This window comes from Bombina bombina, chromosome 6 (assembly GCF_027579735.1).
Source record: "Bombina bombina isolate aBomBom1 chromosome 6, aBomBom1.pri, whole genome shotgun sequence".
Taxonomy (NCBI): domain Eukaryota; kingdom Metazoa; phylum Chordata; class Amphibia; order Anura; family Bombinatoridae; genus Bombina; species Bombina bombina.
Genome location: NC_069504.1, coordinates 348,776,135 through 348,802,981, shown reverse-complemented (window position 1 = coordinate 348,802,981; position 26,847 = coordinate 348,776,135). Strand labels below are relative to the sequence as shown.

General features: G+C 40.0%; 1 protein-coding gene across 2 annotated transcripts in view; it reads left to right on the top strand.

Moving 5' to 3' along the window:
- SCYL2 (SCY1 like pseudokinase 2) overlaps positions 1-26,847 on the top strand; it is a 158,899-nt gene that overhangs the window by 41,785 nt on the left and 90,267 nt on the right. For both annotated transcript variants that reach the window (XM_053717001.1, XM_053717000.1), the window contains exons 8-11: positions 3,351-3,476; positions 4,631-4,807; positions 24,670-24,792; positions 25,708-25,821. In XM_053717001.1, the coding sequence (XP_053572976.1) occupies positions 3,351-3,476; positions 4,631-4,807; positions 24,670-24,792; positions 25,708-25,821 (540 nt within the window). The remainder of the gene's footprint in view (positions 1-3,350; positions 3,477-4,630; positions 4,808-24,669; positions 24,793-25,707; positions 25,822-26,847) is intronic.

The following is a 26,847-nucleotide window of genomic DNA, read 5'->3' as shown; positions in this document are numbered from 1 at the left end:
ATTTGCCTTCCTAGACAGGCATTACCAGTTTGTAGCTCTTCCCTTCGGATTAGCTACGGCTCCAAGAATCTTTACAAAAGTTCTGGGCTCACTTCTGGCGGTACTAAGACCGCGAGGCATAGCGGTGACTCCGTACCTAGACGACATTCTGATACAAGCGTCAAGTTTTCAAACTGCCAAGTCTCATACAGAGATAGTTCTGGCATTTCTGAGGTCGCATGGGTGGAAGGTGAACGTGGAAACAGAGTTCTCTATTACCACTTACAAGAGTTCCCTTTCTAGGGACTCTTATAGATTCTGTAGAGATGAAAATTTACCTGACAGAGGCCAGGTTATCAAAACTTCTAAATGCTTGCCGTGTCCTTCATTCCATTCCACACCCGTCAGTAGCTCAGTGCATGGAAGTAATCGGCTTAATGGTAGCGGCAATGGACATAGTACCATTTACGCGACTGCATCTCAGACCGCTGCAATTGTGCATGCTAAGTCAGTGGAACGGGGATTACTCAGATTTGTCCCCCCTACTAAGTCTGGATCAAGAGACCAGAGATTCTCTTCTATGGTGGCTCTCTCGGCCACGTCTGTCCAAGGGGATGACCTTTCGCAGGCCAGATTGGACGATTGTAACAACAGACGCCAGCCTTCTAGGCTGGGGCGCAGTCTGGAACTCCCTGAAAGCTCAGGGATTATGGACTCAGGAGGAGAAACTCCTCCCAATAAATATTCTGGAATTAAGAGCAATATTCAATGCTCTCCTAGCTTGGCCTCAGTTAGCAACTCTGAGGTTCATCAGATTTCAGTCGGACAACATCACGACTGTGGCTTACATCAACCATCAAGGGGGAACCAGAAGTTCCCTAGCGATGTTGGAAGTCAGCGATTTACATCCCAGGCGTAGAGAACTGGGAGGCGGATTTTCTAAGTCGCCAGACTTTTCATCCGGGGGAGTGGGAACTTCATCCGGAGGTCTTTGCTCAACTGATTCTTCGTTGGGGCACACCAGATCTGGATCTCATGGCGTCTCGCCAGAACGCCAAGCTTCCTTGTTACGGATCCAGGTCCAGGGACCCGGGAGCGGTGCTGATAGATGCTCTGACAGCCCCTTGGGTCTTCAACATGGCTTATGTGTTTCCACCATTCCCGATGCTTCCTCGTTTGATTGCCAAGATCAAACAGGAGAGAGCTTCGGTGATTCTGATAGCGCCTGCGTGGCCACGCAGGACCTGGTATGCAGACCTAGTGGACATGTCGTCCTGTCCACCGTGGTCTCTACCTCTGAGACAGGACCTTCTAATTCAGGGTCCTTTCAAACATCCAAATCTAATTTCTCTGAGGCTGACTGCATGGAGATTGAACGCTTGATTCTATCAAAGCGTGGCTTCTCGGAGTCGGTTATTGATACCTTAATACAGGCTAGGAAGCCTGTTACCAGAAAAATTTACCATAAGATATGGCGTAAATATTTATATTGGTGCGAATCCAAGAGTTACTCATGGAGTAAAGTTAGGATTCCTAGGATATTGTCCTTTCTACAAGAGGGTTTAGAAAAGGGCTTATCTGCTAGTTCGTTAAAGGGACAGATTTCTGCTCTGTCTATTCTTCTACACAAACGTCTGGCTGAAGTTCCAGACGTTCAGGTTTTTTGTCAGGCTTTAACTAGGATTAAGCCTGTATTTAAGACTGTTGCTCCGCCGTGGAGCTTAAACTTAGTTCTTAATGTTCTTCAAGGCGTTCCATTTGAACCCCTTCATTCCATTGATATCAAGCTGTTATCCTGGAAGGTTTTGTTTTTGATGGCTATTTCCTCGGCTTGAAGAGTCTCTTTCTGCCTTACATTGTGATTGTCCTTATCTGATTTTTCATTCAGACAAGGTAGTTCTGCGTACTAAACCTGGGTTCTTACCCAAGGTAGTTACTAACAGGAATATCAATCAAGAGATTGTTGTTCCATCACTGTGTCCTAACCCTTCTTCAAAGAAGGAACGACTTTTGCATAATTTGGACGTAGTCCGTGCCCTGAAGTTCTATTTGCAGGCAACTAAAGATTTTCGTCAAACTTCTTCCCTGTTTGTCGTTTACTCTGGTCAGAGAAGAGGTCAAAAGGCTTCGGCTACCTCTCTCTCTTTTTGGCTTCGTAGCATAATACGTTTAGCCTATGAGACTGCTGGACAGCAGCCTCCTGAAAGGATTACAGCTCATTCTACTAGAGCTGTGGCTTCCACCTGGGCCTTTAAAAATGAGGCCTCTGTTGAACAGATTTGCAAGGCTGCGACTTGGTCTTCGCTTCACACCTTTTCAAAATTTTACAAATTTGACACTTTTGCTTCTTCGGAGGCTATTTTTGGGAGAAAGGTACTTCAGGCAGTGGTTCCTTCTGTTTAATGTTCCTGCCTTGTCCCTCCCTTCATCCGTGTACTTTAGCTTTGGTATTGGTATTCCATAAGTAATGGATGACCCGTGGACTGACTACACTTAACAAGAGAAAACATAATTTATGCTTACCTGATAAATTTTTTTCTCTTGTAGTGTAGTCAGTCCACGGCCCGCCCTGTCTTTAAGGCAGACCTAAATTTTAATTAAACTCCAGTCACCACTGCACCCTATGGTTTCTCCTTTCTCGTCTGCTTTGGTCGAATGACTGAATATGACATGTGAGGGGAGGAGCTATGTAGCAAGCTCTGCTGGGTGATCCTCTTGCAGCTTCCTGTTAGGAAGAGATATATTCCATAAGTAATGGATGACCCGTGGACTGACTACACTACAAGAGAAATAAATTTATCAGGTAAGCATAAATTATGTTTTTCATTGTTTAGAAATAATGTTGTGACCGATTCTGTGAAACATTATTTTTTTTGTCACATAGGAGTCCATATCTGCTCAGAATATACGTATCTATAGATTTTTCAGTTTGGGGGATCATATTTCTTTTTCTTTGTGTCCTTGTTATAACTGATTCAAGAAATTGGGATTTTTTTTGGAAAGCAACTTTTCAATTTTCTTCTGATTATTCTATTCTCTAAAAGTGAACTTGAAATGCGCAAAGTCACTTTCATTTATGAAGCCAAAATATCTGTAATTTATGGGATTATTACGAAAAGAAAATCCTAGGTTCATTGTGTATATACATTTCCTGATGATTTTTAGGCTTTTTTTTATATATATTAAGAAAAACAAACAAAACTGAGCATGCCTAGGACTTTCTTAACTCTTAATATGGGCCTTTATCTGTTGTGCAACAAAAAGGCAACATGAGTCAAGTATGAGGTCAGGAGGCAAATTAAGGCTCTGTTGTTATAAATAATTTTGATTTTTTTTAACTATTCATATTATTTTATTTTAAATTTCTGTAGATACCTTTTTTCGATGATGTCGGTGCTGTTACACTTCAATATTTTGACTCCCTTTTTCAAAGAGACAACCTCCAGAAGTCACAGTTTTTTAAAAGTTTACCCAAAGTTCTTCCTAAACTACCTAAGGTTTGTATTCTGAAAAAAAATAAACAAATAAAGAAAAATGTAAATTTACTCATATACAGAGACAAAGCCATTCCCAATTTACAAGAATCCTCATGATCACACATTTCCCATTTTATTATCAATATACAAAGATAAATGTGCTTTGCATGTCTGTATACTCTTAAGTTTTCTTAACACATTGTTTTGTTCTATATTATCAGAAAGTTGAAGATGTAGTTAAAGGGACTCTCAAGTCAAAATAACCTTTTATGATTCAGACAGAGCCTGCAGTTATAAGACACTTTCAAATTTATTTCCATTATCAAATTTTGCACAGTCTTTTTATATTCACTCTTTCTGGGGAACAAGATCCTACTGAGCATGTGCACAAGCTCACATGGTATACGTATACTAGTCTGTGATTGACTGATGTCTGTCACATGGTACAGGGGGTCGGAAAATGGATGAAAGAACACATTTGTCAGAAAAAAATCTACTGCTTATTTGAAATTCAGAGTAGGTGTTAAATCATTGTCTTTTTATTATGCACTTGCTAATTATGCAATTCTACTGCATTGAGTGGTCCTTTAGTTTACACTTAAAGTGACGGTAAACTTTACATTTTGTAAAATCAGGTCTCTAACCGATTATTATAGAGGGACTTTAATAGATCACTTATAATGAAGATGTGCTGTAACTTACTTTTTAATCTAGCCGTTCTAATACATTGCGCTCCTGCTGCCCATTTCAAAACTAATTTTTTGAGTTTACGGTTTAAACTGTTCTCTAATCGGTGCCTTAGCTACAAAAAAGTGCCGTATGGCTAGAGCACCAATTGGAGAACAGTTCAAACCGTTAACTTACAAAAAATGCATTTTGAAGTAGGTGGCCAGAGCATGGGGTTTTGGAATGGCACGGCTATATTAAAAAATAAGTTACAGCGGATCTTTATTAAAAGTGATTAGTTAAATTCCCTGTAAAATACCGGACCTGAGTTTTAAAACGTGTAAAGTTTACCATCACTTTAATAGTTCTAATAACCCTTCCTATAATTAGCATTCATTAAGTATGTAATAACTTAAATGATAATCCTGCTCTTGTAAAATGCTGATATCTGTTATTAAAAACAAATCGTGTAAAGAAGATACCTGCATAATTGTCTCTTGTATTTCCAGCGTGTTGTTGTTCAGCGGATATTACCATATCTCACTTCAGAGTTTGTAAATCCTGATATGGTGCCATTTGTCCTGCCTAATGTGCTGCTCATTGCTGAAGAGTGCACAAAAGAAGAGTATGTCAAGCTTATTCTACCTGATCTTAGACCTGTGTTTAAGCAACAGGAACCTGTTCAGGTTTGTTTTTATATTGTATTGGTCATATCATTTTAACCTCAATAAATCAGAGCATGTTTATTTTTTTTTTAAATAATTTATAATTTTATACTGCTTAGTGTAAACCTATTGTAGTTGATAAGAATGAGGATTCCTTCAAAACTTAGACTGTTAATACCGATTTAAATAATTGAGCTGGTTATTGAGATTTTAGAGTTTTTTTTTAAATTAATAAAACATTACAGCGACATGCACTGTTGTTGCTTATAGAACAGTCACCAATTGGAGTCTAAAAATAGCAACATTAGTTCCTACAAGAGGAAGGGACTTCTGTAGAACAGATTCAACACACAATGTCCTATAGATGGACATGGGAGGTTATTATAGAATAAGCCTTATGTTAATACATCATCCTCTGACAGAAGGGTGAGTACTTAGATATTAGTACTGATATGTTAAAAATGTTGTGCTAGGATGGAAATTTTGCATTTTATTCTGGTTGATAAACGAGGACATTGAAAGGCTTTGACATTTCATGTTGATTGAGTCAGTCTGAAGAGCTTAAAAAGGGTTTGAAAGTTGAGGTAGATGGTATTCTAATAGTCAAGGCCGGTCTTAAGAAACTGACTTAATGCTTCAGTAGAGCCTGAATTTCTAAGCTCTTGTGCAGGTGGCTGCAAGAGAATTAAGTTTATGGTTATAAATACAGGAGAATGATAGAAGCATAGAGTAGTGGCTGTTACTTTTAGCAGAAAGAAGATTGTAAGTAACTTTGGTGAAGGTAGTTTCAGTTGAGGAAAGAAGCTAGATTGCAGGGGTCAAGCAGGGAGTTAATTTTGATGTTGGTGGAAGCAGTGATATGGGGCGGTAGTTTTCAGGAGATTAGGGTGAAGGGAGGGTTTTTTTAGTATGGGAGTGACCTTAGATTGTAATGAACCTGTAGAAAGGGATAGGTTTAAGATGTGAGAGCTGGAATGAGTGTGGAAGAGATAGAAGGTATTCAATATGAAGGGAATAGGGTCAGACGGGCAAGTAGGGATGTGTAAGGAAGTAAAGAACAAACTTCATTCTCTGGCTGGGGGAAGATGCAGAGAGTGGCTGAGGCGGTGACTGGTGGTAGAGATGAGATTGCAGGCTTGTGTCGGGATGTTGCTTCAGATAATGTGTTTTGTTTAAAAAGTAGTCTGCCAGGTCTTGAACACTAAAGAAAGACGAAGGTGGTGGTACAGGTGGGTATGTTACAAGTAGTGGAGCAATTAAAGTATCAGGCTTTTTGGAGAGCTGAAGTGAGTGAAAGAATATGGGTGAATGAAATCTACTGTAGAATGAGTGATATTCTATATATATCCCCAATGTGAGCCAAGCACACTCCTCCATATATAAGCGTCCGGGGTAAAACTATATGTAAAACTATATATTTCCCTGTCTGTTCTCCTACACTGGACACTGTCTGCCTCTGTCACCTAAGCCCCCCTCATGATTTTTACGACACCCCCTTCTCTCTCTACACTCAGACCTCTAACACTTTCTGTTCGTTTTAGCTATCCAGTGTTTTAAGAGATAATCTGTAAATTCCATTGCTTCAGACTTGAGAAAGGAAGGAATTCTTCCAAAAGCTTGTCTACGTATAAATTAGTTTACTTAAAAAAGTATCATTGCTCAATGCAATACTCTTGTTATTTTGAGATTTTATATATTATTTATTTATTATATTTTTTTTCAAGGAAAGAAGATGAACATATTAAAGAGACGTAGAAACCATAAAAACATAATTTATGCTTACCTGATAAATTCCTTTCTTCTGTAGTGTGATCAGTCCACGGGTCATCATTACTTGTGGGATATTAACTGCTCCCCTACAGGAAGTGCAAGAGGATTCACCCAGCAGAGTTGCTATATAGCTCCTCCCCTCTACGTCACCTCCAGTCATTCGACCAAGGACCAACGAGAAAGGAGAAGCCAAGGGTGTAGTGGTGACTGGAGTATAATTTAAAAAATATTTACCTGCCTTAAAAAACAGGGCGGGCCGTGGACTGATCACACTACAGAAGAAAGGAATTTATCAGGTAAGCATAAATTATGTTTTCTTCTGTTAAGTGTGATCAGTCCACGGGTCATCATTACTTGTGGGATACCAATACCAAAGCAAAAGTACACGGATGACGGGAGGGATAGGCAGGCTCTTTATACAGAAGGAACCACTGCCTGAAGAACCTTTCTCCCAAAAATAGCCTCCGAGGAAGCAAAAGTGTCAAATTTGGAAAATTTGGAAAAAGTATGAAGCGAAGACCAAGTTGCAGCCTTGCAAATCTGTTCAACAGAGGCCTCATTCTTAAAGGCCCAAGTGGAAGCCACAGCTCTAGTGGAATGAGCTGTAATTCTTTCAGGAGGCTGCTGTCCAGCAGTCTCATAAGCTAAACGAATTATGCTACGAAGCCAAAAAGAGAGAGAGGTAGCAGAAGCTTTTTGACCTCTCCTCTGACCAGAGTAAACGACAAACAGGGAAGACGTTTGTCGAAAATCTTTAGTTGCCTGTAAATAAAATTTAAGGGCACGAACTACATCCAGATTGTGCAAAAGACGTTCCTTCCTCGAAGAAGGATTTGGGCACAAGGATGGCACAACAATCTCCTGATTGATATTCCTGTTAGTGACTACCTTAGGTAAGAACCCAGGCTTAGTACGCAGAACTACCTTATCCGAGTGAAAAATCAAATAAGGAGAATCACAATGTAAGGCTGATAACTCAGAGACTCTTCGAGCCGAGGAAATAGCCATTAAAAATAGAACTTTCCAAGATAACAACTTTATATCAATGGAATGAAGGGGTTCAAACGGAACACCCTGTAAAACGTTAAGAACAAGGTTTAAACTCCATGGTGGAGCCACAGCTTTAAACACAGGTTTAATCCTGGCCAAAGCCTGACAAAAAGCCTGAACGTCTGGAACTTCTGACAGACGCTTGTGTAACAGAATGGACAGAGCTGAGATCTGTCCCTTTAAGGAACTAGCGGATAACCCCTTTTCTAAACCTTCTTGTAGAAAAGACAATATCCTAGGAATCCTAACCTTACTCCAAGAGTAACCTTTGGATTCGCACCAATATAGGTATTTACGCCATATTTTATGGTAAATCTTTCTGGTGACAGGCTTCCTAGCCTGTATTAAGGTATCAATAACTGACTCAGAAAAACCACGCTTTGATAAGATCAAGCGTTCAATTTCCAAGCAGTCAGCTTCAGAGAAGTTAGATTTTGATGTTTGAAAGGACCCTGAATCAGAAGGTCCTGTTTCAGAGGTAACGACCAAGGTGGACAGAATGACATGTCCACCAGATCTGTATACCAAGTCCTGCGTGGCCATGCAGGCGCTATTAGAATCACTGATGCTTTCTCCTGTTTGATTCTGGCAATCAATCGAGGAAGCATCGGGAAAGGTGGAAACACATAAGCCATCCTGAAGGTCCATGGTGCTGTCAAGGCATCTATCAGGACCGCTCCCGGATCCCTGGATCTGGACCCGTAGCGCGGAAGCTTGGCGTTCTGTCGAGACGCCATGAGATCTATCTCTGGTTTGCCCCAACGTGGAAGTATTTGGGCAAAGACCTCTGGATGAAGTTCCCACTCCCCCGGATGAAAAGTCTGACGACTTAAGAAATCCGCCTCCCAGTTCTCCACTCCCGGGATGTGGATTGCAGACAGGTGGCAAGAGTGAGACTCTGCCCAGCGAATTATCTTCGATACTTCCATCATTGCTAGGGAGCTTCTTGTCCCTCCCTGATGGTTGATATAAGCTACAGTCGTGATGTTGTCCGACTGGAACCTGATGAACCCCCGAGTTGCTAACTGGGGCCAAGCCAGAAGAGCATTGAGGACTGCTCTCAATTCCAGAATGTTTATTGGAAGAAGACTCTCCTCCTGATTCCATAGTCCCTGAGCCTTCAGAGAATTCCAGACAGCGCCCCAACCTAGTAGGCTGGCGTCTGTTGTTACAATTGACCAGTCTGGCCTGCTGAATGGCATTCCCCTGGACAGATGTGGCCTGCTTTGAAATTACGAAAGGAACGAAAATTGGACTGTCTAGCCTTGGCTTTGGCCTTGTCCTGAGGCAGGGCATGACCTTTACCTCCTGTAATGTCATCAATAATCTCTTTCAAGCCGGGCCCGAATAAGGTCTGCCCTTTGAAAGGAATATTAAGCAATTTAGATTTAGACGTAACATCAGCTGACCAGGATTTTAGCCACAGAGCTCTGCGTGCCTGAATGGCGAATCCTGAATTTTTAGCCGCAAGTTTAGTTAAATGTACTACGGCATCTGAAATAAATGAATTAGCTAACTTAAGGAATTTAAGTTTGTGTGTGATGTCATCTAGTGTGGATGATTGAAGTGTCTCTTCCAGAGACTCAAACCAAAATGCTGCTGCAGCCGTGACAGGCGCAATACATGCAAGAGGTTGCAATATAAACACCATAGTCCTCTCACACATCCTATCTAGTCGTTGGGTGCAAGAGAATGACTGGAGGTGACGTAGAGGGGAGGAGCTATATAGCAACTCTGCTGGGTGAATCCTCTTGCACTTCCTGTAGGGGAGCAGTTAATATCCCACAAGTAATGATGACCCGTGGACTGATCACACTTAACAGAAGAAATAAACTTCACTACTTCTTGGCTGGCATAAACTCAAGTATTTAATTAAAATAGACTTGAGTTTTTGCCAGCCTTTATGATTAAAGCTATTGCTAGATGTTACACAGCAGTGTGTATGTGTATATATGTGTGTGTATGTGTGTGTTACACAGCAGTGTGTATGTGTATATATGTGTGTGTATGTGTGTGTGTGTGTGTATGTATGTATGTATGTGTATATATATATATATATATATATATATATATATATATATATATATATATATATATATATATATATATATATATATATATATATATATATATATATATATATATATATATATACTAGTCGTCGTTCAGTAACATCAAGTGCAACCTATTACCTTTCTGCAATGTTAAATGCCTAAGGCATATGCTGTCAGCATTTAATGAGGTAGCGAATCATGTCCACTCGCTTCTTACAAATCTACCCCTTAATGTCCCTTTAAAATATCATAAAAGCAATGACATAAATCACTCTTACCTATCTGGCTAATCATGAATCTAGTTACCCAGATTCAATTTTAATCTCTGTATAATATCAATTTATAAGTGATCAATTGACTTGGAGAGAGTAGTATTTTTGCTATTTTTAGAGCACTTGGGGATTAGTTCATTATGACTCCATGAAAATTACATTGATGTATTTGGAACTCATTCTATTTTAACTCCATTTGTGGTTTTAAACCACATTGGTGTTCTTTTTATTTACAATTGGTGTGTACACCTTATAAATCTGCTAAAGCAATCAATTAAAAAAAAGAAGAATTCAAGACATTGCTAAGTAATTATTTATAGTCACAGATTCATTGTTTTTAACACACACAATAAAAGTTAGGTTTTAATGGATGTACCGCACCCAGATAGGTGAAATTTGACTGGGAGTATACAAGTGTACCATGTATTAAATACAAAAAGTCAAAAACAGGAAACTTAGATGTATGAGGAACGTAAGAGACCTGCCAAGTCTTAATAATACAATATCAAAACAATTTCCAGCCTCCAAAAAGATTAAGAAGACCTCTTATAGGTTGGGTCCATAGGCATAGTTACGTTTCAGGCCTGCAAAAGGCCCTTAGTCATGTATATTTAATCACATACAGGTTTGTGTCTTTTATACCTTCACATGTTGTACAAACAGCCTATATTATACTGCCATCATGTGGTCAAAAATCAGTACTACACTTAAACCATTTTCTAAATTTAATATAGGCTACTCATACAAAATTCCTTAAAAAAAAACATAAAAATTAATTAAGAAAAGCTATGTACACTGTTAAAGCGGAGTACTATGCACAAAATATCCAATATATCAGGCTTATTATAAGAAAAAACAGCAATCAAAATCTGTATTTAAACCCTTGGGTATCAAAGATTCCAATTATTGTATTCAAAACATTTCCCTAATTGTTTTTAAAAATTCCCTGTCACCTCCTCTTCTGGGTCTAACCACGTGTTAAATAACCTGGAACCTCAGTTAGCTAATATTGTGACCCATTGAGAGAAAGTGAGAGAAAATAAGTGCTTTTTTTCCCTAACCCCCCTACAGGTCTCGCCCACATAAATTAAACCACATGGGCATTTAATAATGTAGATGACAAAAGAGGACCTGCATGTTAAATACTCCCTGATCTTAAATTTTGTTCCATTAAAGGGACAGTAAACACCAGAATTGTTGTTGTTTAAAAAGGTAGATAATCCCTTTATTACCCATTCCCCAATTTTGCATAACCACCACAGTTATTATAATATGCTTTTTACCTCTGTAATTACCTTGTATCTATGCCTCTGCAAACTGCCCACTTATTTAAGTTCTTTTGCCAGTCTTGCATTTTTAGCCAATCAGTGCTCACTCCTAGGAGCTTCACGTGCCTGAGCTCAATGTTATCTATATGAAACACATGAACTAACGCCCTCTAGTGGTGAAAAACTGTCAAAATGCTTTCAGATTAGAGGCAGTCTTCAAGGTCTAAGAAATTAGCACATGAACCTCCTAGATTCAGCTTTCAACTAAGAATACCAAGAGAACAAAGCAAAATTGGTAATACAAGTAAATTGAAAAGCCCTATGTAAATCATGAAATTTTTTTTGACTTTACTGTCCCTATAATGGGATGATAAAAAAAAAAAAAATTCAACCTTGATCATAGAACTGCAATGAATGCAATTCAAACATGGATAACAACCAGTTCTAGTCTGACCTATTGTTCTCTGAATGTTTTTTTTTTTTTTTTTTACTTCCAATATCTGCATGAACTAATATGTCCTTGAGACTTCTATTCCTCTTTTACGCAACCAGTGGGTTCTGTTTAAAAACATATACCTGAGGATTACATTCTCAATATATGCCAATATTTTTTTCAAAATCTGTGTGATCTTATGACTTAATCTATTATATTGGGTAACAAAAATCATAAAAAAGAATAAGATAGATGAAAAAGAAAGAGAGGTAAAATATTTGTTACCAAATTTAGGGCCAGATTACAAGTGGAGCGCTAACTGCGCTAGCAGTAAACCTTTTGCGCAAGTCGGGTTGTGCTGGTATTACGAGTTGAAAGTAAAAACTTATCGCTCCGCCGATAACCCGACTTGCGCAAAAAGTTTTACCGCTAGCTCAGTTATATCGCACGATAACCTACTGCTCCATAGAAGTCAGTGGAACAGAAAAATGCAAGAAAAACACTCTATTTACGCGCTAACCTGAATCGGCCTAAGATCCCTACTCTAATAACCCCTAAACGGCCACATATCACGCTGCAAAGTCCCCACTACACTATTAACCCCTAAACCATCACACCCCCACATCGCAAAGTCTGCACTACAATATTAACCCCTAAACCACCGGCCTCCCAACACAAACTAAAGCTCTACACTATTAACCCCTAATCTGCCAGCTCCCCAATGCAAGATAACCCACTAACCTAACACCCCCTAATTGAACCCGAAATTAACTAACCCCATCTTTAACGGAAAAAAAAAACTACCTTTTTATAAAAAAATTTAAAAAAAACTTACCTGTGAAATAAAAAAAATAATAATCTTACATTTTTAAAATAATAAAACCTAACATTACTATTAAAATAAAAAATTCTAACATTACCAAAAAAATTACATTACTTTAAAAATAAAAACAATTTAAGGATAAATAGGAGCTCCAAAGGCTGAGGTATAATTCAGGTAGCAGCACTCTATACAGTGTAGATAAGTAAAAACAGTTTATTGCAATTATATCATACAATAAAAACAACAGGATATAGTAAGTTAAAACCATATATTTTAAAAGGATCCTACTAAAATAGTGTCTCAAGATGAGAGGAGGAGGAGCCTAGCCAGTGGCAAGAGTGGAGAATAACTTAAACACCCTATCTAAAAGGTGCCACAGGGACCTCTATTCTAAAGAGGAAAGAGTGGGGTGTCACCACATTAAAAGGTGTTCTTAATAACAAATGGTTGTGACAAATAGAACAAGTGGGGTGTCACCACACTGATGGGTCACGGTGTGCTTAAAAACAAATATTGCAACAAATGAAACCAAAAAAGTGGATTTACAACTCGAATGTGCGTGTAATGTGTAAAAAATATGTATATGTGGCTAAAAAACAAAAAGGGGGGACCAAACCCGGTTTGTCCAATAAAAAATCGTCAAATAGATATAAAATAGTCGATAGTGACGTTGAAAAAAACAATGTGAAATAGTCAAAAATATATAGTAGAACCATAAAAATTGAGAAATACGTGAACAATGGATGATTAGTCCAATCAACAAATACAATCAACAAATTTGAATCATACACGTGATGGTAATCGAGTGAGATGCACGGTGACAAATATTCAATATAAGGAGACAAACATCCTAAGTTAAAAGTGAAACAACAATACTAATACACATACATAAAAAACAAAGGGAGTCTTATAATTCCTAAAAATGTCCTATGAAATGTCCAAAATAACAATAAAAATCCATTAGGTGGAAAAAATCACTGATAAAAAACGATCCTAGGAGCTGTCTTGATCCAGTATCCTAGTCTGTGCGACATGGACCTGAAATCAAAAAAAGAAAGAACTCCTCACATAAAGGGCCTAAAGGGTATAGCCTATTGGTAAACAAACTTACCCCAATGATCCTGGTACTGTATGAAGCCTCACAAATCTCTTGGGTAGTCTACGCGTTTCGGCCCAACAGCGGGGCCTTTTTCAAGACATCTTTTTTTGATTTCAGGTCCATGTTGCACAGACTAGGATACTGGATCAAGACAGCTCCTAGGATTGTTTTTTATCAGTGATTTTTTCCACCTAGTGTAGCCGGTATATAGTCCCAGGCGCTGACCGCTCTCCCACTCATCTAAGCAGTTTAAAAATAAAAACCCCAAAAAACTAACATTACAAAAAATAACAAATAGATAAAAAAAAAAAAAAAGATTTATGCTTTAATACCTTAAAATAAAAAAAATAAAAATTCTAAAACTGAACTACAAATAGCCCTTAAAAGGGCCTTTTGTAGGGCTTTGACCTAAAGTGATCCAGCTCTTTTTCTTAGAAAACAAACAACCCTTTAACTCTCTAACAATAACCCCCCACCCCAGGGGTTAAGTCCTACAAAAAAAAAAAAAGTGTGGGAACTCACCAAGACTTCCACCCCCCCCCCCCCACAATTAATATTGTTTTATACACACACACACACACACACACACACACACACTGTATATATGTATAATATATATATATATATATATATATATATATATATATATATATATATATATATAATGATATAAGTCTACACACCCCTGTTAAAATGTCAAGTTTCTGTGATATAAAAAAATGAAACAAAGATAATTAATTAACTTTTTCCACCTTTTAATGTGACCTATACAACTTAATTGAAAAACAAACTGAAATATTTTAGGTGGAGGGAAGTAAACAAAAAAAACAAAAAAAAAAACGTATAACTGGGGCTATAGCTGTGTTCAGAATTAAACATTAACATTCAAAATCATGTTGAATAGGAGTCAGTACACACTTGGGCTGGGCGATATGGGCAAAAATGAAAATCGCGATTTTGGACCCCAAAATATTGTGATTTTAATTGCGATTTTCTTAAAAATGACTAACACCTTAATTTTTCCATTAAAAATATTTAACACTACATAATCTTAATAAACATGTTTCTCAATGTCCAATACACTCTTGGAGCATAAAAATACAAACCACAAAATAGTTAAAATAAAATTAGCTGCCTGTGCTGTGGTTACTAGCCAGTTCTTAGGTCTTCTGACTGAAAGTCTTGTTGAAGGGTTTAAAAACATTTCAGGATGTGCACCATAAAAAATAGATCAGACAGTAGAGTAAAAGTGCACTTGTACTAAACTGTATGAGCTATTTTCTGTGGTGCACTTTCTGAACTGTTTGCGTCAAATACTTTCTTTAAAAGAAGAGGCTTCATTTTTTTCTATGTAAACAGGCTTTATTTTACCTGTGTAGGCAGCTGTGGATCAACACCTGCCTGGACTTATCCTCGTACTTCACTTCAATGTTGTCCAAATCCAGCCCCCGGTGAACAATACAGTCCAAAAATCGAAAGAGAGAACAGCCCTGAGGAATTCAATAAAAATAAACATGCATGGAAGTTATTCCAGCTTCTGTTCTATCTCATGGAGTGCTGTTCTCTCTCTCTTTCGAACAATACGGTCCAACCCGCTAACTGTTAGACACCCGGTCAGCCTCAGGGTAGGTGAGTGGGTCCTGCGGTGTCACCCTCACATGACATGGTAGCTGCAGCCCACTTAGGGGGCTTACAGTCAGGGTCCATTGCTTCAGCGGTTTGTTCAGGGTTTTCGCCGCACATCTTCACTTTCCCTGAGACAGTCCCTGGGCAACAGGCATAAGCAGCCTGCCTCTGCTCACCAAAGACCAGCAGTGCCAGGCACGATGCCAGGGAACGCATCATTGCCCTAAACTGGCCATGTACCCTCTCTGTCATTCACACAAGTTTCACTAGTCCCGCTGCATACTGGCAAAAGTAGTTCGCATTTGCGTTATCTGCTCCATTATTAATCGTAGATAAACTACAAACACCACAGTGCACCGCGTCAGACAAGAGAACGCAAAATATACCATCATCTGCTATATGTTTGGGTTTTCTGCTTTGTTTTCTTTCCTAAATAACAATATATAGATAAATACAATAAAATAATATTAGTAATAAGGAGGTGTTAAAAGCTATAATTTGCATGTACCAATTCCAAGTGATTAGGTATGTGACGGTGTAGTTCAGAACTTCAGAGTAATATCTTAATGTTTTTTTATTTTTTTATTGAGCCTTAGGTATCCAGTAGCTTAGTGACACTGATATTTTTTTCCTTTTCAACAGATGTTGGGAAACTGCTTCACAATCGTGCCTGTGCATGTGTTCATAACCCAATAGCGGAGTTTCCGTTTCCCAGTAGTTTGTGCCGCACGCTGGTGCTTGTCACACATGCATGGAGTACAAGGCACAGTAATGTGAACTTCAGGAACTGTAGTATCCCAATAATTCACATGCTAACTGACTTCTATGCCGCTTACTGCAGCTGCTTACACAATTATCCCAGCAGACGGCATAGAAGTCAGTTAGCATGTGAATTATTGGGATACTACAGTTCCTGAAGTTCACATTACTGTGCCTTGTACTCCATGCATGTGTGACAAGCAGCAACATGCGGCACAAACTACTGGGAAACGGAAACTCTGCACATTGCAACAATGAGCACTCCCTGCCCGCCATTATTAATGAACATTGACACAACAGACCATTATTATAAGGTCTCCTTGGCAACCTCCGCGACCCGCCCAGTGCCTGCCTCTGTTTCAGTGGAGCGCAGTTACTATTGGATTACGTTGTCTGTAGTAATAAAATGTCACTGCAGCCCAAGACATACATTTCAACACATTGTTAACTCTCTTTGACTTGCTGGCCGGGTCCTGTGCACTGCTAGCCCGCAGCAGGGCTAAAGATGGGTAAAATCCACCTGCCGTTGCCTGGAACTGCATGTCCCGGGCGTTGGGTGATATAAATTGCGCATCCCTGTAGGAGACGTTATAGGAGGCGGGGCTAAAAATCGCATACTCTCGCGGTTTTTAAATCGCATATGCGATTAATCGCGCAGACCTAGTACACACCTGCCATCAATTTAAATTGCCTCTGATTGACACCAAATAAAGTTCAGCTGTTCTAGGAGGTCTTTCCTGACATTTTCTTAGTCACATTCTACTGCAAAAGCCATGGTCTGCAGAGAGCTTCCAAAGCATCAGAGGGATCTCATTGTTAAAAGGTATCAGTCAGGAGAAGGGTACAAAATAATTTCAAGATAAGTTGAAAGAAAAGAAGAAGGCGCCACAATAGTGCACAATCAGTGATGTTGATATATCACACGCACAAGACGAGTACTACTTACTAGATATAAGGCACTTGAGAAGTGCCACAGGTGCAGTCTGGACTCTTATAGCTGCCCAGCAAGCTATCCTCTCACTGTTTCAGCAAAGCTCACAGTTCTGAACCCCAATCCAATCTCAGGATATGAAGATGGTAGCCAGGTAAGTCTTTCACTGTTACCTACCCAGAGACAGAACATTTTTTCACTTTCTGCGATGAGATTTTTTTGTGAAAATTTTTCTGCAGGTCATTTTTAAATAAAATAAAATAGTAAATTTGTCCGTTACACTAAAGAACCAGATCAATTGCAATGTGTTGGTTAACTGGAGAATACAGCAAAATTTTAAGTTTTATAATCTAGTGCAGTAGTCGAAAATTGCATTGCATATTAGCTGCAGAAAAAAAGGAATTGTAAAATGGCTCTTGAATTCATTTTGTTTCCTTTTCTCTTAGTCTAATATAGAAATGTAGTAATAAAAAAGGTGCATTGCTCATACGAACATCTTGCATTCAGAGAAAAACAGCTTTGCAGACTGTGAAAAGCTAGGGAACAAGCTTGCAAAAATCTCAGAGCCAGACAACAATCAATGCACTGTTGCTTTGCAGCACTGCTGAATATTTGACTGTAGTCTTCAAACAGTACTTTGCTCTGGATGCACTGTGTTAAGGAAAACTTATACAATGCAGCCAGAGAACAGCTCTGTTTAAAAAGAACAACCTAATGTGGAGCAGTGCTGAAAAGTTAAAGTGCTAACAGTTCCTATTCTTTCTGCAGACATGCTGCATTTTCTGCGATGACATCTCAGATCACTCTATGTTCTGCCTTGGGGGTTACCTAAATTTGCATTTGCAGCTACTCCAAAGTAATTGGATATAAAAAAGTTTGTGATGACAAAGTTGTTAAAAACAACTCCAGTTTATTAAAAACAAGGTACACAGACTGTTTCATCAGGTGTACACCTGAACTTAATCTTTCAGCATGACAACGACCCAAAGCATAAATCCAAATCAACAAAGGAATGGCTTCACCAGAAGAAGATTAAAGTTTTGGAATGGCCCAGCCAGAGCCCAGACCTTAATCCGATTGAAAATCTGTGGGGTGATCTGAAGAGGGCTGTGCACAGGAGATGCCCTCAAAATCTGAAATGTGGAGTGTTTTTGCAAAGAGGAGTGGGCAAATCTTGCCAAGTCAAGATGTGCCATGCTGATACTCATACCCAAAAAGACTGAGTGCTGTAATAAAATCAAAAGGTGCTTCAACAACCATATTATTTTATTTTGTTATTTTTTACTTCCCTCCACCTAAAAGATTTCAGTTTATTTTTCAATTAAGTTGTACAGTCACATTAAAGGTGGAAAAAGTTATGAAATGAATTATCTATCTCATGTCTCATTTTTTTAAATCACAGCAACCTGATGTGTAGACTTTATTTATTTATTTATTTATTTATTTATATATACTAGTCCTAAAGCCCGTTCACACGGGCCATTTGTTGCAGTACAGCGGTCCCACCCCTTGCACTCTCTCTCTCCCCCTCTCTTTTGCTCTCTCTCCCCTCTCTCTTTTGCTCTCTCTCTCCCCTCTCTCTTTTGCTCTCTCTCCCCCCTCTCTTTTGCTCTCTCCCCCCTCTCTTTTGACCTTTCTGTCTATCCCCCCTCTCTTTTGCGCTCTCTCTCTCCCCCCCCTCTTTTGCACTCTCTCCCCCCCTCTCTTTTGCGCTCTCCCCCCCCCTCTCTTTTGCGCTCTCTCTCCCCCCTCTTTTGCGCTCTCTCTCCCCCCTCTTTTGCGCTCTCTCCCCCCTCTCTTTTGCTGTCTCTCTCCCCCCTCTCTTTTGCTGTCTCTCTCCCCCCTCTCTTTTGCTGTCTCTCTCCCCCCTCTCTTTTGCTGTCTCTCTCCCCCCTCTCTTTTGCGCTCTCTTCCCCCCTCTCTTTTGCTGTCTCTCTCTCCCCCCTCTCTTTTGCTGTCTCTCTCTCCCCCCTCTCTTTTGTGCTCTCTCTCCCCCCTCTCTTTTGTGCTCTCTCTCCCCCCTCTCTTTTGTGCTCTCTCTTCCCCCTCTCTTTTGCTGTCTCTCTTCCCCCTCTCTTTTGCTGTCTCTCTTCCCCCTCTCTTTTGCTGTCTCTCTTCCCCCTCTCTTTTGCGCTCTTTCCCCCCCCTCTCTTTTGCGCTCTCTCCCCCCCTCTCTTTTGCGCTCTCTCCCCCCCTCTCTTTTGCTGTCTCTCTCCCCCCTCTCTTTTGCTGTCTCTCTCTCCCCCCTCTCTTTTGTGCTCTCTCTCCCCCCCCTCTCTTTTGCGCTCTCTCTCCCCCCCCTCTCTTTTGCTGTCTCTCTCTCCCCCCTCTCTTTTGCTGTCTCTCTCTCCCCCCTCTCTTTTGCTGTCTCTCTATCCCCCTCTCTTTTGCTGTCTCTCTATCCCCCTCTCTTTTGCTGTCTCTCCCCCCCTCTCTTTTGCTGTCTCTCCCCCCCCTCTCTTTTGCTGTCTCTCCCCCCCTCTCTTTTGCTGTCTCTCTCCCCCCTCTCTTTTGCTGTCTCTCTCCCCCTCTCTATTTTGCTGTCTCTCTCCCCCTCTCTCTTTTGCTGTCTCTCTCCCCCTCTCTCTTTTGCTGTCTCTCTCCCCCTCTCTCTTTTGCTGTCTCTCACTCTCTCTATCCCCCTTCTTCTGCTCTCTCTATTCACCCTCTTCTGTTCTCTCTCTCCCCCCTCTTTTGAGCTCTCTCTCTCTCCCCCTTTCTTTTGAGCTCTCCCCCTCTCTTTTTCACTCTCTCCCCTCTCTTTTGTGCTCTCTCTCGCGCTCTCTCTCTCTCTCCCCCACCCTCTCTCCCCTCTCTTTTGCGCTCTCTCTCACCCTCTCTTTTGCGCTCTCTCTCTCCCCTTTCTTTTGTGCTCGCTCTCCCCCCTCTTTTGCGCTCTCTCTCCACCCCCCTCTTTTGCACTCTCTCTCCACTCCTCTTTTGCGCTCTCTCCCCCCCTCTTTTGCGCTCTCTCCCCCTCTTTTGCACTCTCCCCCTCCCCCTCTTTTGCACTCTCCCCCTCCCCCTCTTTTGCGCTCTCTCTCTCCCCCCTCTTTTGCGCTCTCTCTCCCCCCTCTTTTGCGCTCTCTCTCCCTCCTCTTTTGCTGTCTCTCTCCCCCTCTCTTTTGCTGTCTCTCTCCCCCTCTCTTTTGCTGTCTCTCTCCCCCTCTATTTTGTGCTCTCTCCCCCCTCTCTTTTGCGCTCTCTCCCCCCTCTCTTTTGCGCTCTCTCTCCCCCCTCTCTTTTGCGCTCTCTCTCCCCCCTCTCTTTTGCGCTCTCTCTCCCCCCTCTCTTTTGCGCTCTCTCCCCCCCTCTCTTTTGCGCTCTCTCCCCCCCTCTCTTTTGCGCTCTCTCCCCCCCTCTCTTTTGCGCTCTCTCCCCCCCTCTCTTTTGCGCTCTCTCCCCCCCTCTCTTTTGCGCTCTCTCCCCCTCTCTTTTGCGCTCTCTCCCCCCCTCTCTTTTGCGCTCTCTCCCCCCTCTCTTTTGCGCTCTCTCCCCCCCTCTCTTTTGCGCTCTCTCCCCCCCTCTCTTTTGCGCTCTCTCCCCCCCTCTCTTTTGCGCTCTCTCCCCCCTCTCTTTTGCGCTCTCTCCCCCCTCTCTTTTGCGCTCTCTCCCCCCTCTCTTTTGCGCTCTCTCCCCCCTCTCTTTTGCGCTCTTTCCCCCCTCTCTTTTGCGCTCTTCCCCCCCCCTCTCTTTTGCGCTCTCTCTCTCCCCCCTCTCTTTTGCGCTCTCTCTCTCCCCCCTCTCTTTTGCGCTCTCTCTCTCCCCCCTCTCTTTTGCGTTCTCTCTCTCTCCCCCCTCTCTTTTGCGCTCTCTCTATCCCCCCTCTCTTTTGCGCTCTCTCTCTCTCCCCCCTCTCTTTTGCGCTCTCTCTTCCCCCCCTCTCTTTTGCGCTCTCTCTCCCCCCCTCTCTTTTGCGCTCTCTCTCCCCCCCCTCTCTTTTGCGCTCTCTCCCCCCCTCTCTTTTGCGCTCCTCCCCCCCTCTCTTTTGCGCTCTCTCTCCCCCCCTCTCTTTTGCGCTCTCTCTCCCCCCCTCTCTTTTGCGCGCTCTCTCCCCCCCTCTCTTTTGGGCGCTCTCTCTCTCCCCCTCTTTTGCGCTCTTTCCCCCCCCTCTCTCTCTCTCTCTCTCTCTCTCTCTCTCCCCCCATCTCTCTCTCTCTCTCAACCCCTCTCTATCTCTTTCCCCTCTATCGCGCAACAGCGCCCGACCACGCCCCCTTCATGGCCATTCGTGCCCAGCCACGCCCGACCACTCCCCCACTCACGCCAGGCCACACCCCCACTCACACCGGCCACGCCCACTTCTTTTGCAGAAGCGCAGATCATCTAGGGACTCAAAGGCCAGGTGTGTTTGTCCTTGTGCTGTCTCTACTGCGCATGACAGCTTCGGACAAACACACTTGGCCTTTTTTATATATATATATATATATATATATTAGTCCTATTTCTGCTGAGAGGAGCTAAATAACCCCAGAGCAAGCCACACAGAAATGTAAGCAGCACAGTGTGGGGTGATCACAAAGCAGGACCGCTGACTTGCTTGCATTTAGTGTATTGTAGGAAGTGGTACTGACCATTACTAGAGGATCTCACTTTCCCTCTAACCAGACTGTGCTCCAGCTCCTCCAACCAGCAGCAGCAGTGTTTACTGAAGGGTTTCTGTAATTTGTCCAGGGTGAACTTAGTTCCACCTGCAAAAATATTGCAGGAACTCCATTCCCATGCATTCTCGCTCCACTTGACCTCTGCCCCACCTCCAAAATAAGACTAACAGTTTTTTTTTTGTTTTTTTTTAAAGGCATGGTTAGTTTATTTTGGGTTAACTTACGGGGTGTTAAGTTAGTGGTTTATTTTGTGTTTTGGGGGCTGGCTGTTTAAAGGTTAATAGTGTAGTGTTATACTTTGTGGTGGGGGGATGGCGAATTAGGGGTTAATAGTGTAGTGTTTTACTTTGTGGTGTGGGGATGGCGCATTAGGGTTTAATAGTGTAAAGAGGTAGCGGTTTGTAGTGTAGTTTAGTGCAACTGTTTCATCCAAACGCTTTAAAAGGTTTGAGTGCTTGCATATTACCGTTCTACGCTACCCATAGAAAATATGGGTAGTGTAATTTACTGCTAGCTAACGCAAATAAATTTGTGGTAATTTAAGCAGTGTTATATGGATTTGAGCATAAAGAACACAGCGATGTTGCGATAGCGTTTATACTCCTAGCGCTAACGATAGCGTTTACACTCCTAGTGCTAACAATAGCGTTTACGCTCCTAGCACTAACGATAGTGTTCCACTTGTAATCTGACCCATAATTGATTGTCATAACATCACACAGATTTTGAAAAAATATTGGCATATATTAAAAGAATGTAATCCTCAAGTAGATGGTTTTTAAAAAGAACATTCAGAGAAAAATAGGTCAGGCTAGAATTGGTGGTTGTTCATGTTTGAATTGCAGTCATTGAAGTTCTTTGATCAAGGGGGAATTTTATTTATTATCCCATTAATGGAACAAAATTTAAGATCAGGGAGTATTTAACATGCATGTCCTCTTTTGTCAGCTACATTATTAAATGCCCATGTGGTTTAATTTATGTGGGTGAGACCTGTGGGGTGGTTAGGGAGAGCATAACAGAACATAAATCCAACAATAGAAGAAAAGATAAAGAAGCTAAGGGTTTAAATAGGGATTTTGATTGTTTTCTTATAATAAGCCTGATATATTGGTTCTATTGTGCAATGTTCTCCTCTTTAACAGTGTACTGTCATACAGGTTTTTTATTTAATTTTTATGTTTTTATTAAGGAATTTTGTATGAACATTCTATATTAAAGTGAATGTAAATTTTGATGATAAAGTGCCTGTTTTTTAAAAATTCGATTAAAAACAGGGACACTTTAATTCATCAAAATTTACATTTCACTTGTGTTGTGAAAATACTTACCTTTTTATCTTGACAGCCGCTGCATCGCTTCCTCCGTCCGTTGCAATGCCTCTTCCTTGGTCTAAAATGAGGAATCCTGCTTCCTCCAATCACAGTGTTGAATCAGACATTGATTCCCCCAGGGGGGAAGCCGTGATTGGAGGCTGACGATCCATCATTTCTGATGTAGGAAGAGGCTTGCGATGACCGGGGGAAGCTGGAGCGGATGTCAAGATTAAAAGCTAAGTATTTTCACAACACGAGTGAAATGTAAATTGAATTTTTTAAAAACGGGCACTTTATCATCAAAATTTACATTCACTTTAATAATATAAATAAGAAAATAGTTGACATATTTTTGACCACATGATGGCAGTATAATATAGACTGTGATTTGTTTGTACAACAGGTGAAGGTATAAAAGACTCAAACCTGTATGTGATTAAATATACATGTCTAAGGGCCTATTGCAGGCCTGAAACGTTGTAACTATGCCTATGGACCCAACCTATAAAAAATAAAGGTAAACCAAACTGATATCGCAACCTTTTATAAAGTTCTGTGGTTTCACAGGTATTGTTGAGACTAGAGCATCCATAGTATGGTTGACCCTCCCGTGTCTATGGGAGTGAAGGGTTAGTGATATTGTGACTTGGGGCCTGATGACTAAAAATAGAAATCACACAAAATATTTTGAATTTTTTTTCCTTCTATTTTAATACAGAAGTCTCCTCTTCACATACAGAACTCTGCATAGTGAGATAAAGTGCCATAAAACATGTTGAGATCTTTGCATATCCTAAAAGGGCTAGATAATAAAAAAAAATTGTTTAAAAATTGCTGGCAAGTATTTTAAAATAATTTTCAAAAATAAGCAGAATGAATTGCATTGCTAAGCTTTCTGGAGCAGCCAACTTCACCCCCCTTATAAGTGTTTAGACAAAGGCATTGTATTTCAACTGAGTTCACAGCTTCTAGGCATGCTCCAGCAGATAATCCCTATGCACTTTTGCATTCTACCAAAACAACAATAGATATAGATACAGCCATAGAAGGAAATGTGTTGGGGGGAGTTAGAGCTTTACAATTCAGAAACTAAAAAAAGGGTTAATGGCGAGGCACTGCAGTATAAATTTGCAGGTAAAGTAATTAAAGTACATATTATTATATTTTGTCTCTATCCCAACTTGTTTTATTAGTCTCTCAAGGTAAAATTTGTGTCTGTAAAATTCTTTGAGACCTCGCTGTACTGACGAGACTTAGATCATCTCACCTGAGAGGAGAGCTTTAGATCATCAGGCCCAAAATGTTTCCGATTGTCTATATAATAGATAAATAGTTGGGCGGAGGTGCAGGATGACAGAGATGGCAGATGAGAAAGTTAAATTGGATTTACTTTGAAAAAAATAAAAATAAATAAAGACTAATATAATATATAAAATGACACCAACTGATTAGTTGCTAGTGACTGTATACATTAACAGAATAAGCCCCAAACATCATCAAAGAATAATATAATACTAATAATATACATTGAACAAAAATGCTATGGTGTATGTATATATATATATATATATATATATATATATATATATATATATATATATATAATTTGTAACTACTTTTTATTTGTTTTTATCATTTTACCTTTGGAGATGTGGTTTATTTGTGATGTTATTTCTGTTCCCTGACTTCATCTTTTTTTTTAGCTTTTTTATAAAATATTTATTTGCATTATTATCTCTCATTTTTCATGCCATCAGGCAAGCAACATGGTGAGTGAACGTGCCTGTAATTTTCATTATATATATATTTTTTTTTTCATATATATGTATTTGAAGATTGTCAGTCTTCATATTTATTCTGGTTATTGTATTTTCTCAGATTCTTTTAATATTTCTACAAAAAATGGACCTTCTTCTCACCAAGACACCTTCTGATGATATCAAGAATAGTGTTTTACCCATGGTGTATAGGGCTCTTGAGGCACCCTCCATTCAAATTCAGGTATCTCTTCAGAAATGCTTTGTTTTGCATAGAGAATTATAAAAACACTTGTTTATCATAAATGACAATAACACTAGCATGTCAGTCTTTAACACACACGTGCTGGGTCCCAGGACACTAAGGCTTATTTGGTAAAATACTAGTGGCGGACAAGGCTAATGGTATAAACAAAGGTGGGATTATTTTTATGGGGTCACAGTGGCAGGACTTGAATAGATGAGGTGATGTTGGCAGGTTATGTAAAGATACAGTAAATACCTTGAGATTTTAATACAGAAGCTTTAGTAATGCATAGTAAAACAATGTTGTTATATACTTTGCCCCTTGTTCTATAAATGATGGCTTTTCTAGTTCTCAGACCTGAAAAATTACACTGCATACTTCTCAGGGACAACCATGCTACATATCTGTCCCATCTAGATTTAAGAAACAATAACTGCAAAACAATGCACTTTATACTAACATTAAGACAAGTCTAGCATTGTCAGCAGCAGACCCAAGCCCAGACTGGTTCCTTCAAATGAGGCAAATGTGTGGAGATTGGCTATTGAAAAACAATTGCAGCAAACAGAAGTTAGCACGACAACACAAATATCTCATAATTACGAGGTGTCACTAGGCGTTGACACACTAATTTGTGAGATTAATCATTATGGTAAACACAGAGCGCAGAGAGTGGGCCTAGTTTTTATATTACATTTTCAAAATAATTTAATGAAAAATTGTCATTTTGGTAAAATTTGTGATGTCACCTGCATTTTTATTCTGTTTCATAGGAGTGAATATACATTTGATATTAGTGAGCCTGCTGCATTATTCCATCAATACTACATTATCACGACACTTTTTTTTATACTTATTAACGTACTGCTGTAAAGGTGAATGCTACACTAAAAGTGGTCTAATTATTTTTAGGAGCTGTGCCTAAACATAATTCCTACATTTGCAAACCTCATAGATTATCCGTCCATGAAAAACTCTTTGATACCAAGAATTAAATCTGCCTGTCTACAGACCTCCTCTCTTGCCGTGAGTAACACTTTTATAATTCTGCATGTGGAATTTTTTTTAATTTCAAAATGAAAAAAACAAACACGTTGAAAAACACTATGAGGAGCAAGTGCCGTTTTCACTTATGTGTCTATGTAATCCTTGATGTCAGCTGAATTTCTAACACAAATTATTTAGATAAAAAGAATACCAACCTATGCCCAAAACTAAGTCAACAGGACATCATCTTTAAGTATATTAATTAGCAAAAAACAAACCATCTAACAAACAAAACGCATGTAAAGAGACATAAAACCCCAAACATTTCTTTCATGATTTAGGTAGAACATACAATTTTAAACAACTTTCCAGTTTACTTCAATTATCAAATTCCCTTCATTCTCTTAGTATCATTTGTTGAAGGAGCAGCAATTCACAACTGCTTTCTAACTGAACACATGGGTGAGCCAATGATAATCGGTATATATATGCAGCCACCAATCAGCAGCTAGAACCTAGGTTCTTTGCTGCTCCTGAGCTTACCTAGCTAAACCTTTCAGCAAAGGATAACAAGAGAAGGAAGCAAATTAAACAATCAAAGTAATTTAGAAAGTTGTTTAAATTACATCCTCTTTTTGAATCATGAAAGAAAAGAATTGGGTTTCATGTCCTTTTAAGCCAGCGCTGAAATGAGTTGTCCCATCCAAAAGACTGGCTCAGCTCTGACCAGGCAGCTGCTGTTTGAATGAAAGACTTGTGCAGCTAACACCAGAGGGGCAGCTATATCTTTCTGGGTTAGCTGAATCCTGGTTTTTATTTAATGGCACTAGACGTATGTACTACATGTAAACTAGAAAAAGGCTGCACCCTGTGTAGCTGCCATTCAATAGATCTAAGAGACTAAGCTGTTTGTTTCCAGTAAGGTCCCTCCCCTCTTGTTGTTTTGTCAGTTTGTAAAACTGCTCATTATAAGTTATTATGCCTCTATACATTTGTTTTCTCAACTTACTGACATAAAATATAAAATATATAAATTAACAGCACTAGATGTTATTTTAAATTCCT